The sequence below is a fragment of the Penicillium crustosum genome (assembly GCF_028827405.1).
Source record: "Penicillium crustosum strain IBT 35664 chromosome Unknown utg000005l_segment0_segment0, whole genome shotgun sequence".
Taxonomy (NCBI): Eukaryota; Fungi; Ascomycota; class Eurotiomycetes; order Eurotiales; family Aspergillaceae; genus Penicillium; species Penicillium crustosum.
In genome coordinates, this window is record NW_026623126.1 from 1,906,913 (window position 1) to 1,922,220 (window position 15,308).

The window sequence follows — 15,308 nt, forward strand, 5'->3', positions numbered from 1 at the left end:
GCTAACCCACTTACATCACACAGTCTTAGGGCATTTCAGGGTAACTGTTACACATGTGGCTAGTGCTGACACTCATATTCTTAGCAGCAGTTCGTAGCTATCTAGCTCTAATGGAATGTTTCTGCCATCTTTCGAGGAATTACATGTTCTAATATTTAGTTAGTCTAACTTAGTTATCCTATGTTGCCACATATATACTCGGTGTATGAATAAATTCTTCTTTCTCTTCACTTAAGTAATCTGTCATTATTTCTAAATGCGTGTGGAGTATAGTATAAAAAATCTGAAATGCCGCTAGAACGCAAAGGTGCAAAGAAATATCATGGCCGGAACGGCCCAAACAAGGAGGGTGGCCTTTCAACACTATCCCCGGTCATATCTACCACAGAGTGCATCGGCCTGAATCGCACTGGACCAGATGTTCCAGATACTCTAACACCATCCCCAGTAACCATCCCATGCTCCACAAAGCCATCCTGCGAAGGTCCAGACACAGGGATCCCAGCCTCAGACCCCGTATTCAACCCGGGCACGGGCTGCAGCGGCGCAGGAACCACATCCACAGCACCCTCGCCCATGACCTGGTCATGTTCCGCAAACCCAATCCGTCGCCGCTGGGCAGATGGCCCCTGAACACCAGTCGAATCGGAGTCGGCATCGGACTCCAAACCCCGAGGCCGTTTCTGCCCCGATGGCTTGGACGCACGGACCTTCTCTTTATCGGGGATCGGCAATTTATGCCGATCAAATAGTCCGAGTGGATGTGTCAAAGGAGCCATGCCGGCCGAAGCCTCGTCGGGCATGGGCAAAAAGGGCTCATTCTTGATGATGTCGCTCATGGTACTATCTTGAAGCGGGTTATTTCCCGCGTGTTTTGTCTCCTCGGCGGTCATATTTTTGCTGCGGTTGAGCATTCGGTATTCGAGGGTGTCGCCTAGGACGAGGGTTTCAACGTAGACTGGTCTTTTCTGGCCGATTCTGTGGGCTCGTTTGATGGCTTGGCTTTCCACGTTACGTTCCCAAATCGGGTTGACGATGTACATCCGTGAGGCTTCGGGGATGTGGAGGCCATGCGAGGCTTGCTTGACACTCATCAGTAGAACACGGACCTCTTCGGTTTCGCGGAATTCGCTCAGACTCTCGGTTTTGACATTAGATCCCATACTCGCGGTACTGGCGTAGGTGCGGAATTTGACTGCTATTAAATCCAGGCCTTGCTCGACCCAGGACGCGACGTTGTCGTGTTCATAGAAGATGATGATTTTCTCGGTTTTTTCGAACTTCAGCACTTGGTCTAACAAGTACCGAAGCTTGGCCGATGCTACTCCTTCCAGCTTTGTTTGTTTCAACGGCGAGGTTTCCGGGAGAGTATGGAAGTTCAAAGTTTGGTCTTTGTCTTTCTTTTTCGGAGTAGCTGTCTGGCTGTGTTGAACTAGCCCCCGACGAACTTTGATACCCTCTCCTGCGAGGCCGTCGGCGGGATCAGACATACAGAGATGGTTCATCACAAATTCTTGCGCGCGGCGGGCTTGGGTCATACCCATGAGCAGAGGCTCGTGGTCGGTGCCTGTGGCATCAAGGGCCCACATATTACGAGCATGCTCTGGGAAATGCCGAACGAAGACTCCAAGCTCATGCATCTTTTTGAACCCATTCCAGCCAGGAGAGTTCATTGCCTTTCGTCCGATCTGGATTCCCTGTTGCAATTGGTTGAAGTCTGCCACGGTCATCTTCTCTTGGTTTTCTTCCAGATATTCTAGAGCGATGTCGACAGTGCTTTGGACATTGTCATTGCCAGCCCACCAGAATCCAGCCAGACGTAAGTTTTGTATCAACTCAGTGAGCTTGTGTCTATGTTTGTTTTTCTTGTTTTTTTCGTCACTCTCGTAAAACAGATAGTCGGGACCTTCACGTTCAGATGTAATGGCGTTAACTGCGAGTGTAAAGAGGAACATGTTGATATATAGCCTATCGTAGAAAGTCGGCTCAAGGTACACCACTTTGTTGTACAGCGGTGGAAGAGTGATCTCTTTTTTGACCGTTTCGTACCGGTGTCGCACAACAAGACTCTGGAGGGTCGCACGTAGAGATGGAGATTTTCGATAAATCCCATCTTTACCCACCGTTTTTGTGTAGCATGCCCATTCTTTTGGATTGTTGGCCCAAGGCATGAGTTTGAAGAAATTATGAATCATGTCGCCCAATTTCCTCAAGTCAGGGTCTTCATTGCCCCCCCTTTCTGCGGGTTTGAGGGATGGAACCGGCGTGATCATCGGGTGACGATTCAGTATCGTCTGTGCCCACTTCCTGTGAAGCAATGCTAAGTTCCACTCCATACATTTCTGAGAGAGGGGTTCCCGAGATCATCCAGCGACGTTCAAATTTCAGCTTTCTTAGAAAGTCGACCATTTCCGTTGTTCTACCCGCAAGGTTGTGCCCTTCATCAACGATAACTCGCAACCAGTGAAGAGCGAGAATAGGGGCATCCGACTTCTGCGCACGGCTGTTGCGGTTTGCTTTCTCTTTGCTGCATCGGCCTTTGGAGAACATCACAATATCAAAGTCCAGAAGTTCGTCCGTTGATGGTGTTGTGTCCTTCGTTCGCAGTACCAGGAGTTTCAGATCGCTGGTGTGAGTAGCGATCTCACGTTCCCAGTGGTCCATCAAGTTTTCCGGGACAATAACGAGTGTACCAGAGCAGAGACGGATGTGTTCCGCTGGCTCAGCGTACCCTGATGTAGACCTTTGATTGTCGCGTTTCGCCGGTATCATGTAGGAACCACCCTGGGCCATACAGGCTTTCCTACAATTATCATAATTTTTCCTTTTCTTTTCCAGCTGCGAATCAAAGAAGTCCTTCCAGGGCAGGGAAAAGCGACCAACAGCAGCAGCGGTCATTTCCATTAATGTTCCAGTCTTGTTCCTGATAGGGTTTTCGAGTGTTTGGTACTCCACCGGGATTTGGGGGAAATGTCCCCGCGTAGCCAATATCACGGCAAGACTGATGAGGGTTTTCCCACATCCCATGGACTCTGCCAAAATTCCTAGTAATAGTCAGTATAGTTCACTAAGATATTCACAGTCCAACGATCATTTGGAAAACCAGCGCTAAAGATATGAGTACCTACCTCCACAGGCCTCAGGATACAATATCTTGTCCCTCAAAATGCCCCCAGACTCCTTATTATAATAGAACTCCAACCCAGTCGGACCCCGCCAAGGCTGAAATCTCGGATCAAGCGCTAGCGCCGGCTCTGCCTCCCGCTGCACCATCACAACAGCAGATTCGCGCTGAAACGGATGAAGCTGTGTTTTAAGGCCTCGAACTGAATCGCCAAGCAATGCCTCCATAGCGTTCCGGGAGTGCAAATCCGTTAGGCGATCCAAGTCCAGAGTGGGTTCTTGCAGCGTGTTGAATATGTAATACAGGGATTCTTCTTCTTCGTTATCGGGCCGGGTGTTGGCAAGTAGGCCAGCATGGGCATCAACCAAGCCGTTCCATGCCTCAGAGGAGTTGTCGATCATAGACATGACGAGTTTGAGATGGGTTAGGAGAATATTTTCGGTTTCACCTCTTTTCTTTTTTTTAATGGGTTTCTTTTGCTGTGCATTTGGTAGTACGAAAACCTGTACATTGTTGCTGTCGACAAGAGAGCGTGTTCGGATCCATTCATGTTTTTCTAGCAGCGCTATCTCGGAGTCTGGGTAGCGGGGCTTGGAGGAGAATTTGCCCAAAACGCCGGCTGGGATATAGCCATCCATATTCGTACCCATTGTCTCTAGGTTATGGGGTTCAAGAGGCTCGTCTGTCACCTCTGGGCCGAGGGGCGCATCTGTCATCTCGGGGTGGAGAGGCTCATCCGTCATCTCCGAGTCGGAGGGTTCAGACTCATCTTTCACCTCTAGGTCGGAGGACTCGTTTGTAACACCCGGCTCGAGGGCCTCATCTGTCATCCTTAGGTCGAGTCCCTCTGTCACATCTGGACCGAGAGGCGCATCCAGCGCCTCTGGGTCTTTCCATTTCATATCGGGCTCAGGAGTGGACATGGTACCGACAAAGGGAGGAACCCCTGGAGGTCCATGGTTCATTTGTATTGGTCTTACCATGGAGCCTGGGCCCCATTGTGCTTGCTCTGACATGGTGAATACCTGCAAGAAGAATCAACATCTCACGGATGAGATGGAATCTAGAGAGATATTGGCAGAATGGTGACCGCTTTTGATAAGCGGCTCCGCCCTCTCGGGTTGGGGGTGGATCAAAGAGGGTCCGAGCGCCCACGGGTTGGCTCCTTACGCTAACGTCCTTTTCTTTTTTGACAGATTTGACAACGTCGTTAATGGCTATATTAACCTCACTTATTACACTGTTATAACTATTAATATTATTCACTAGAAGAACGATGAGCCATCATCAAATTACCACAATCTAATCTATAACACGCCCCAACCAATGAATCCATAACTCCTTGGAACAATGCACCAACTTAAAATTCCATTCTCTGCCCAGGCCCCAAACAGGCCCAAGCTTGATCTTGAAGCTTACTGAGTCAAAAAGTCCTCAATCTCAAAACCCATCCGCTTAAGCGCCTTCTCCTCCAAATCCCTTCCAACAACCTTCCTCAACACAACCGTGCGAGCATCCTGTAACCGCACCTCAACAGGATTCCCACCCATACGATCCAGCTCCTCCTTACTGCACTCACGAATGTAAACCGTGATATCAGGACCCACGCACGCGCGCCATAGTGACGCCATCCACTGCCAGTGATCGAGCGGCGCGTAGGAGTCGCCGATCGGCGTGGAGCAGGCGAATGCGTCAGCCGTGGTGAGCTGGTAGCGTGGGACGAGCGCGATCGGCACGCCGTAGTTACTGCCCGTTGTGATGGCGCTTGTCTCGGAGCCGTTCTCGCTTGACTGGGCTGGGGAGTGGATGTTCATGTTTGCGGTTTTGGGGATGAGGGTGCGCGGAGAGAGATTTGGGGCGGGGGTTTCCTCATCTGTTGTTATGGAACGGGCGTCGACGGAGCCGGCTCTTGAGGTAGATTTCACGAAGCTGACGACATCGTCGGAGATCCGGTGCCAGGCTGAGATGGTGTTGAGGTAGTCGACTGTTGCGTCACCCATCTGGCCTGCTTCTGCGGAGTTGGGGCGGGGTGCTTTGATTTCCGGTCCGTCAAAGACTCGGACGTTATACTTTGCTTCCTTTTTTAGGAGGTTGTTGAGGTATTCGACCGCTATTTGGACGAGGTCCGGGTCTTGGCCATCCACGGCGATGACGGGGCCGCGGGCTGGTGGGATGCCGTCTCGGAATGAGGGGAGGAGTGGTGGGGAGATCTTGGCGAGGACTTTGATCTTGTTGAGGAAGGGGATTGTCATGACCGTTGCTTCGACACTGGATCCTTCTTGTGGATAGGGTGTCATGGGAGTCATCACCGGTGTTGTGGTCTGGAGTGGTGGTAGTTTCAGACTGGGGTCCGGGTGTGGCTGGCCCGGGACACTTTGATATGGCCGTTGCGGTTGGAGCATGGGGAGATGACGTGGCGGCATATCAGGACGAGCACTCCAAGGGGTCATCGGGTGCGGTGACTCGGGAATAGCGCTGCCAGGACTGTGGTCCCGGTAGGAGGGATGTAAAGTTGGCTTGAATGAGCCGTGGGATACTCGGCGACGTTTATTATCGGGAGATCGACCACTGGGTTCCTCCCAGTGTCTTTGGCGAGAACGGGGATCGTGGTCCATCTTTGCCGACTTTAGGACGGGATTGGGGTCCTTTTCGCGGCCTTGGACACTTCTTGGTGGCATGGCATTTGGGTGCGGTGAGGATACTGAGGAATCTGATGGTGGTCGATACCCGGGCCCACTGCTGGGTGTGAATGGGGTCATGGGGGAAGCGGGTGCATTCATCAATCGACCACCACATCTGTTACAGTGCGATGAACCAGATGGGTTGTGCCCAATTCCTGTGGCTGAACTCCGGGCGCTTCCATCCCGACCATACCGCCGAGGCTGGTAGCGGTAGTCAGGGTATTGCTGCTGATGCCGAGCTTTTTCCTCCTGGGGTGATTTGTCAGTGTGTTCAAAATCACATTTTCAGCGATGCCAGTCTTACCTCTGCAAGTGCCTTCCATTTGCTCTTATCATCCTCCGACAGAGATCGCCACTGTTCTCCAATAATCTTGGAGATCTCGGGATTGGCCAAGCCGGGGTTATGAGCGACCACCATGGCCTGATAATGCTGACGATATAGAATAAAAGCTAGAAATTGCACCATTAGATATGTCCCATGTATTCGAAAGATCAGATCTGGCTAACGAAGACCAAAAAAGAAACAATCGAAAAAAGCCACTTGCCAATCTCTGATGACGGTGCGGACAGTATCAACTCACCATTACGAGGCCGGGGAATTTTCGGATCCGGTTGACAGAGGCAAAATTGCATAGCACTCTCTTTCTGTGATTTGATAGGACTGGTACTGCTGGCGGAAGATGAAGATGATCGATCTGATCTGTCGCGCAATGGCAATTCCTTGGTTGAGATCATGGGCCCGACGGGTTTGCCGGAGCTATTGGAGGACATCTTGTGTGCATGTGCATGTGCATGTGGCTCTTTGGATGCATTTAGTGAGATATGCTGATGTGTCTGATGTACCGCCGATCGAGGATCAGAGTATCTGACTGAAGGTCCCACTGGACCACCGTCGGCCGGGTGTCTCATGGCCATGGCAGACAATTCTTCGTTCATGGTTTTGTGATCGAGTAAATTGCTCGGTCTAGGCAGAGTGACTTGAGCAGACTCATAGCGTAGAGCAACAGGGTTAGGGAGAACTCGATCGTAAGACATTTATTTAATACTTTTTCTCTCTCAATGAAAGGGCTCGAAGGCGAAGTTTGAATGAAAGAAGTTCCACAAGGGAAAGGTAAAAGGGGAGGGGGAAAAAGCATAAGCCTTTGAAAGAGAAGGCAGAAGTGAATAGGTTTGGGGGCGACTGGGCCCTAAGAAATAACAAGAAAGAAAGAGGAGGGTGCTAGAAGTGAGCAACAAAGAGAATGAATCCAACTCCAACTAAATCCCACTGAATCAAAATCGGGAGGGGAAATGGGAAAATAATCCCAATAAGAAATGATTGAAAGACCGGGGAATACCAGGGATCAGGACAAAGCGAAGTATAGCGTTTGGACCAAAAAGCCCTAAAAAGCGCAGGATTCTTTGTCTGGTCTTTTTTTCCTTCCCCCGGAATCCCTGTCTAGCGGCTGGTTCTTTGACAATAGCTCCAGATTGCTCTTGATATTTTGACCGAGCCAACCGAGATAAAAAAAAAAAGAAATTATCATAAATTAAAAACAAGAAAAAAATTAAGAAACAATTCATGAAAAATTGATAAGTGGCATTTCTTTGTTATACATTTATTTCCATCCTATACTACTATGGAGATTGCTATGGAGACGACGTGAAAATCTCGTTATACTTCTAACTGACACGGTACCCTTCAGATATTAGGTAGCTCCCAAATTAAAAAAAAAAGAAAAAGAAAAAAAGCAAAAAAGAAAAACGAGGTGTCAACTCAAAAAAAAAAAAACGAACTAAGAAAATGCCCCTAAAATGGCCCTAAAATCGTCCTAATTTCCCTAATTTCCCTAATTTCTCTAATTTCCCAAGGGCCAAGGCACTAGAGTCATTGTTTTCTTTGTCTCCGGATGCGGCGACCCGCTTGATCTGGTCTATGCTCCACTGACAAGTTCCTGGATGTTGATTGGTCGGGGCACTTCCTAAATCAGTTCCCCGTCAAATCCAACAAAGAAATCCGTTTCTTTTTGGCTGTTCGATTATAACAAGTCAAGTTCAACCCAGTTCAATTTGGATATTTTAGACTTTGGTTTGTCTCATGGCATTGTCACCTAGACTGATATATTCTTTTCTATTCATATTCATTCACTATTATAATCCTATATAATCATATAACTGTTATCATATTTGAAATCAACATCTCTCCGGAATCCGGGATGATCTCATCGCCGATCTCTCGATCCACCATGCCTAGGTACTTTGTACATACGTTACAGTCAAAACTCGCTTAGCCTCTTAACAATACCACCCTTTCCCTCCCCTGTTATTTTCCCCTTATGTCTCGGGTAATGGGATAGTCTGGATCTTCCCGTCAGGTTCCAATAACTCTTCTGCAGGTTCCAGTTAATGGTTTGACAGTCGGTACTACCGTGTCCTTCCAAGGCTGGTTCAGAGTCAAGGCTTCAGATCCACCCGTGGACCCTTTGATTGTCCGCATCAAGTCTAGTCGGGTTTGCGTTTGATGCTCGGGTACCGACATCATTTGCTACATGTACGTATACCTAGTTATGTAGGTATAGACCTCCCCGGGCACGCACTTGCGAGACGTCATATTTGTCACCGTTCTTTTTTTCTTTTCTTTTTTTCCCCCGTTTTTTCCCTTTTCGCTGCTCATTTTTGAGTTGTTTGTGTGAAAAATTAGTTTCTCATTGATCTAGACAATGTCTAAGCTTTGCAAACCCCCCGTCGGTTGTGGCGCTTCCCTGTTGCTCCCTTGGGGTTCAACAAAAATCTCAATTTCCATGGTACCTGGATACATTTCCGCAGCCATGAGCCGGTGAGCTAAAAATCCCAAATGCATTTTTGGTTCCTGAATTCAACAGTGTCACAATCAGCAAAAAAGGGAATGGCGACCTGTCGATCCCTCTTCCCACGTTTCTTATAGAAATGGTAGGGAATGACGAAAGAAAAGGAACCACTTACCAGAACAGATACTTATTTGAAATTCTCACCCTGTTTCTTCTCCTTTGACATCATGACCTGGAACCCACTCTCAACATAAGGCTCCACGATATGTTCTCACCCAGGGTCCAAGTTTTTCCCTAGCCTATTCTCCTCCTCAATGCCCGCCGCATAGAGCTTCCAGTAACAAATGCGTTCGTCACAGAAGCAATTAGTATCAAAAAGATAGATAGTACCATGACTCCACCCCCTAGCCACCTCACGGATACATCCCATCCCACCCTTCCAAGATCCCCACCGAATCCTTGTACCGACCACCTGCAGACCTGAACCCAGACAGGAAAGTCACGTCAACCGTCTGCGTCAAAATAAGTTTCGGTACCGTTGTGCCCCGCCGCTCGGACGTTCGAGCCGACCAATAACCGTTGCAATATGCTGCTCAACTGATTTGCTGACTGTGTAGTCCTTTGTAACCAAGCTTCGGATATGGGCGTGCGGTCCTGGAGGGACCGGACCGCTACCTCGGAAAGTCAATTTGTCGCGGCTGCATCGCCACTGTTAGAGCTAAGACTGAAAGTCTGCGAGGTGGGTCCAAGGCAGTTGGTCTAGTAGATCGAGTTCTTTGTTGTTGACTACAGCGCCGATGCTCTTACCTTTTAGAGGACTAATTGCGTTTCAGGTTGTTTCGGTCAGATATGATGCTTGTTTCTCCCGCGCTTATGCTTTCCACGGGTGTTATCTTGCCATTGAACAAAGCCAATCAATCCATATGCCTTGTGACTTGTCGGATTGGTCATCGCTCTGGATCCCCGAATACGACTAATCACTGGTCAATTATGCTAGCTACATGGAATAGGTCTGGTATTAAAGGGACGATGTCAGGGAACCTCCGTGACATCAAAAGCCACACTGATATACGAATCATGCAGACAGCGCGTAGAAACGGTTAAACAAGCATGTCATGTTAACTAACGGTAAAGTGCCAAGTTAGGCCCGGCTGAGCAGTAGCGAGACTGGATCTCAGGTCTTCTTATTTCGGATATAAAACAAGTCGCCCCAAATGCTCTGATGGCAAAATGTAAGCCGAGCTATTGCTACCGAGTAGCAATAGCAATGCGACACAGTATAATCAGAAACGAATGTCTTTCATATTCTACGGGAGAACCAAATGATTATCCGGCACTACAAAGAATTGGAGATTGCGACGAAATCTCCACTCGGACAATGAAGCACCGGCAAGGTCTAGATTGACCGCGTGGCTCGGAAAGAGCCGAATAGATCAACGTCCAACTAGACAAATCAGAGTCGCCGGGTTGAACTTCTTTTTACTTGCGGAGCAGACCGGGCTACAATTCCTCGATCTGGTATTTTCTTCCGTATCTAACTAAGCCTCGTGCTGATATTTGGGTTCTCCTGTTCTTTCACATTTTCCAGTCCGAATAGTGGAGATCGGTCTAGACTTACTAGCATCTCTTACAGAGCCCATCACACAAGGCCACGTCCAGTGGCGTTCTGTTTCGCATTGTCTTAGGGATTTGACATTCTTTTGACCTATTTGCCGTCTGAGACGCAATTGTTTCTCGGTACTATTGATGTGCCAAGACATTGTATACTGCAGATCTCTAGGGCGGAGTACCTGTGAGACACGGTGTTTCTATCGGAAAATAAATGGATAAGGGATAAAAAAACAGTGGGGAAAAGATACGATGGAGATTAACAAACTATGTTAACATTTTTATTATTTTTTGGTTATAACATTGGGAAGAGGAAACATCTAAAAATACACCCAAAAAAATGCATTGTAGAATGATCTTCTTGAATATGACATTGGAACGTTCCTGATATTGTTTTGAGTAAAATGGATCGGATTTCTGATCCCCTATGTCATCAAGGACAATGGTCGCATACGCGGCTGACTATTCTCGTACATGATACCCGGAATGGGACCAGCGGTTAGTTAGCCAGTACTTGGTCATTCCTGAGTTTCCATAGTTTGAAGCCGTCCAGGGCTTATCATGGGACAGTGTCTTACAACTCCAGGGGTTGTCTGCTCAAGGACCCATGCACTACCGTTTGCAAGGTCTGACATGCCAATGGTTCAGACTAAACACCAAGTATAAAGTCAAATATGGTTAGTGGAGGTTCGTGGTGGATGTCAATGAGTCGCTTGGTGAGACCATGTTCAGTCTTTGATGTATATAAAAGTTGAAGTCCGGCCGGTCGAGACTGAATCATGACCCGAAACATTCATTCATCATTTCGTCGGTGATTATAAGCCAGTCGGATTCAAAAGTCGCACTGGGACGTCTCGCGTCTGAGTAATGGAGCACTATGTTGATTCAAAGCGGATGGAAATCTATAGTTGCTGGCGGTCCTGGATTATGTGTTGTGTTTTGGATGCATAGTCGGCGGGAGCAAGTTTCATATGCATCTCTGAGAATACAGTTATTTTGGAGTTTTCAGCATTCTGTAGACACCCACACCACAACATTTTATGAACTTGACTGAGTTGATGAACCAAGAAAAGAAAATGTCAGGGTGCTGATACCTAGTCACATGACCTGGGTAGAACCACGCTAAACTACATTTGGTGACCAGAAGCCCTACTTCCCACACGTGACACGTGACTTGCACCTCGCTAAGCCGGCGAACTAAAAAAAATCCACAATACAGACTCCTTCGACGACAATCTCACAAATCGACAACACCCGCGCTACCGTCTTGACCGCGCCGCCTCCGTCAAGATGAAGCTCAACGTCTCCTACCCGGCCAATGGGTCCCAGAAAATTATCGAGATCGACGATGAGCGCAAGCTCCGTCCCTTCATGGAGAAGCGCATGGGCACCGAAGTCAGCACTCCCTTATCCTTCATCCTTCCCCGACTCCGACACCAAATCGATGAACAATCTATATATATACACACACATACGACTATGGAGAACGACTGGCTAATTGGGATTTCTTTTGATTAGGTTGCCGGCGATGCTCTCGGTGATGAGTTCAAGGGTTACGTCTTCAAGATTACCGGTGGTAACGACAAGCAGGGTACGCATACAATCCCACTCCATTCCCAGTGTCGGAACAACAATTCGATTATGGAAAATGGAATTCAACGCACACAACGAGAACCAAGAATGCTGACGATTTTAATTTACAGGTTTCCCCATGAAGCAGGGTGGTACGTACACATCCGCACAACAACCTGGGGAATGATCAAAAAAAAAATTATATCCAACCCCCCCAGGGATACAACCACCAAACCGCAGGATACTCATCGAATTTCTACAGTTCTCCTCCCCACCCGTACCCGTCTGCTCCTTGCCGACGGCCACAGCTGCTACCGCCCCCGCCGCACCGGTGAGCGCAAGCGCAAGTCCGTCCGCGGTGCCATCACCGGTCTGGACCTTGCCGTCCTTGCTCTGTCCATCGTCAAGCAGGGCGAGGGTGAGCTCCCCGGTCTCACCGACACCGTTGTCCCCAAGCGTCTCGGCCCCAAGCGTGCCACCAAGATCCGTCGCTTCTTCGGTCTCGACAAGAAGGACGACGTCCGCAAGTTCGTCATCCGCCGTACCGTCACCAAGGAGGGCAAGCAGGATTACACCAAGGCCCCCAAGATCCAGCGTCTGGTTACCCCCCAGCGTCTCCAGCGCAAGCGCCAACGCGTTGCCATCAAGCGCCGCCGTGCTGAGACTGCCCGTGATGCTGCGTAAGACTCCCTTCTCTTTTCTATTCTCTGATCAATCATCCATCGGGTGTATTGGTTTGAATTTTTGGAAAAAAAAATGAACATTTGAACTAACGGTTACATAGTAACGACTACGCTAAGCTCCTTGCCGGCCGTGTCCACGAGGAGAAGGCCAAGCGTGATGAGCTCCGCAAGCGGAGGGCTTCCTCCATGCGGAAGTAAACTTCCAAACCCGCGGTTTTATGATTTCGTTCTGCGGCGATGGGGTTTAATGGAGGAGCTTCACGTCTCTGGGATGATTTGAGGGGAATTCACAAAAAATGAATCACACTCAGGGGCGCGGAGGATACATGTCTGATAAAAAGAAAAGGGAACAAGAAAAGAGACGGGGAACAGGTTTCAAAACGTACAAAGCAGGCTGAGTGGTTGATACTCCCTTGTGTTTGGCTACAGTGATTTCGGGCCTTGGGAGTCGCATGCATATCTGTGTTGAACCTACCTTTTTTGATGACCCTTTTTTTTTTGAATGGAGTGCATGCAAATTTCAATACTCAGTTCTGTCAATTGCTCGAGGCTTTTTTTTTTTCAAGGAGTAGGCGTAGTCATATTGGGCATGGGGGAGTAGTCGATTGTATATCCCCCTCGATTAATATTCTTCCCCCTCTTTGTGGGCTCTTAGGTCTACTCCACTTGGATGAAGTCACTTATACACACTAGTTCAATAATCCCATTACCTTAAATTCCCCCGCTTCCAGGGACAGTTCCCCCGAGGGTCAGTATAGTCACGGGTCACGTGTTATACAAGGTCTCTAAAGGGTCTCAGAAGGGCGTCCGGAATTATGTTTTTCAAGGTTATGATTGCACTTTGAGGTCAATAGTACGTGTTGCGAGCAGAGTTACTACAAAGAACTTCCACTATTAGATGTGTTTCCACTCCAGCCCCGCGGCTAGTAGTGCCCGAGTGGCATGTGTTCTGCTATATAAATTTACATATGTTGTAGGATTATAGCAGTATATCAAATTTAGAAAAAGCCAAGTCAACACAACAGCCATAGCAGCAATTCCTCAATTTAAAAAAAACACCATGTCTAATTTTGGACGTTGTGAAACAGCCATCAGGCCTTGCAATAATTTAAACCAAATAGGAAATACTCTGCATAAGAGAGTACACACACATGCACGATGCAACCGAACCCAGCAAAGGAGAACCAACTTCCGCCAGAGAGAACAGCGTAAAACCAACATTTAAACGTTGATCTCTCTCTTCAAAGAAAAAAAGAACATAGTAAACAATAATAAAACACCCGGGGACTAACATCCTCGTCCGGCTAATAAAAAGGGTCATAAAAATCGTATTTTTGTTTCCCGCTCACTCCACGGTTTCGCGTAACCACGCTCGTAGGTAATCTTTAGGACAACCCGTAGAATTGATCCTCTGTCTTGATGTAATAACTCATTCTCTGCCTTTGATTTACCCCACAGTGTGCGAGAACAAGAAGCTAACTGACTCGCCGTTGTGTGTACGACGGCATGCCTCTGCCAGTGTAGGGCTGATATCGATCGTATGGATCTTGTCACACTGCTCTTGCTTGTCGCCCAATGGGACAGTGTTGCTGACGATAATGCTGCGAGAGAGAGTTAGTCAAAAGGGTTCCCGAAAAGTTGAAATCATTCAATATTCCAATGACTCGATGCTGTTATCTGGGGGTGTACATACCGCTTGAGGCAGCTGCCGTTCAGGTTCTCAATCGCCTTGCCGGACAGAATACCGTGCACAACGATGGCGTTGACTTCGGTAGCACCGTGCTGCATGACGGTTTCGGCAGCCTTGGCAAGTGTGCCGCAGGTGTCGGCCATATCGTCGACGATGATAGCGATCTTGTCCTTGACATTACCGACAAGGACCATGCGCGAGACCTCATTGGGACGGGCACGTTCCTTGTGAATAAGCGCGAATTGCAAGTCCAGGCGATCAGCAATGGCAGTAGCACTTAACAGTAATCCAAATTAGCCTTTGAACCAACCCCTCATTATATAGATACGTGTATAGCATCCGGATAGGCACAACTTACCGCTTGGCACCGCCGGCATCCGGGCTGACGATGACACAGTTGCTGACGTCGAGGTTCTCACGGATATACTTGAGCATGCTGGGCTCGGCGTACAGGTTGTCGACGGGGACGTTGAAGAAGCCCTGGATCTGGCTGGCGTGCAGGTCCATGGTGATAACATGGTTGCAGCCGGCAGTCTGGAGCATGTTGGCCATCAACTTGGCGGTGATGGGAGCACGACTCTTGTCCTTCTTATCTTGGCGGGCGTAAGGGAAGTTGGGGATGACGGCTGTGATGCGGCGGGCTGAGGCGGTCTTGCAAGCGTTGATCATGATCAGGAGCTCCATGAGTCCATCATTGATATCATTTGGTTTCGTGGATTGGAGAATGAAGACTGAGTAACAAGTCATATATATGAGTGGGGGTTCTTGATATCACGATTAAGGTGGGATGCTTGTACCATCTTCGTCCCGGACGCTCTCTCCGATTGTGACACTAGTTTCTTGGTTGGAGTATTGCAGGACCATAATCTTGGTCAACTCAATGCCGAGCCTGATACATAACTCTAGAATTAGCCGCTGGCCCAGTCTTCCAAGGTTGACCTAGTCAGTTACACATACCGATCAGCAACTAGGTTAGCAAGCTCCGGGTGACTGTTGCCAGTCAGGAGCTTAATAGAGTTGGTAGACATGATTTAGGGGTCTGTAAAACAGCAAGAAGAGAGATATTCAATTCAAAGAAGCACAAAACACACTCTTCTTCAGGATGACCGTGTTCGGCTCAAAAAATCGATTTTCCTCCGCGGCCCCGCATGTCTTTTTTTCTAT

At 48.4% G+C, this 15,308-nt stretch overlaps 6 protein-coding genes across 6 annotated transcripts; 1 reads left to right on the plus strand and 5 right to left on the minus strand.

Moving 5' to 3' along the window:
* Positions 1–320: 320 nt before the first annotated feature.
* Positions 321–2,195, minus strand: N7487_011415 (C-terminal helicase domain-containing protein; the record flags this gene model as incomplete). The annotated part of the gene is made up of 1 exon (XM_056879145.1): positions 321–2,195. The coding sequence occupies one exon, from the start codon at positions 2,193–2,195 to the stop codon at positions 321–323; it is 1,875 nt and encodes a 624-aa protein (XP_056724464.1).
* Positions 2,196–2,223: 28 nt separating this feature from the next.
* Positions 2,224–4,140, minus strand: N7487_011416 (uncharacterized protein; the record flags this gene model as incomplete). Its single annotated transcript, XM_056879146.1, has 2 exons — positions 2,224–3,044; positions 3,129–4,140. 2 exons carry the CDS (start codon positions 4,138–4,140, stop codon positions 2,224–2,226), a joined length of 1,833 nt encoding a protein of 610 aa, XP_056724465.1.
* A 399-nt stretch (positions 4,141–4,539) lies between these two features.
* On the minus strand, positions 4,540–6,576 carry N7487_011417 (putative HMG box transcriptional regulator; the record flags this gene model as incomplete). The annotated part of the gene is made up of 3 exons (XM_056879147.1): positions 4,540–6,054; positions 6,110–6,255; positions 6,387–6,576. 3 exons carry the CDS (start codon positions 6,574–6,576, stop codon positions 4,540–4,542), a joined length of 1,851 nt encoding a protein of 616 aa, XP_056724466.1.
* A 2,286-nt stretch (positions 6,577–8,862) lies between these two features.
* N7487_011418 (uncharacterized protein) lies at positions 8,863–9,670 on the minus strand (the record flags this gene model as incomplete). Its single annotated transcript, XM_056879148.1, has 4 exons — positions 8,863–9,071; positions 9,150–9,289; positions 9,317–9,409; positions 9,573–9,670. The coding sequence occupies 4 exons, from the start codon at positions 9,668–9,670 to the stop codon at positions 8,863–8,865; spliced, it is 540 nt and encodes a 179-aa protein (XP_056724467.1).
* A 1,661-nt stretch (positions 9,671–11,331) lies between these two features.
* N7487_011419 (40S ribosomal protein eS6) lies at positions 11,332–12,994 on the plus strand. Its single transcript, XM_056879149.1, has 5 exons — positions 11,332–11,594; positions 11,718–11,790; positions 11,903–11,923; positions 12,034–12,451; positions 12,556–12,994. The coding sequence occupies exons 1-5, from the start codon at positions 11,490–11,492 to the stop codon at positions 12,650–12,652; spliced, it is 714 nt and encodes a 237-aa protein (XP_056724468.1). The 5' UTR covers positions 11,332–11,489; the 3' UTR covers positions 12,653–12,994.
* A 907-nt stretch (positions 12,995–13,901) lies between these two features.
* N7487_011420 (ribose-phosphate diphosphokinase) lies at positions 13,902–15,172 on the minus strand (the record flags this gene model as incomplete). Its single annotated transcript, XM_056879150.1, has 5 exons — positions 13,902–14,055; positions 14,148–14,420; positions 14,503–14,875; positions 14,942–15,033; positions 15,102–15,172. 5 exons carry the CDS (start codon positions 15,170–15,172, stop codon positions 13,902–13,904), a joined length of 963 nt encoding a protein of 320 aa, XP_056724469.1.
* Positions 15,173–15,308: the final 136 nt, after the last annotated feature.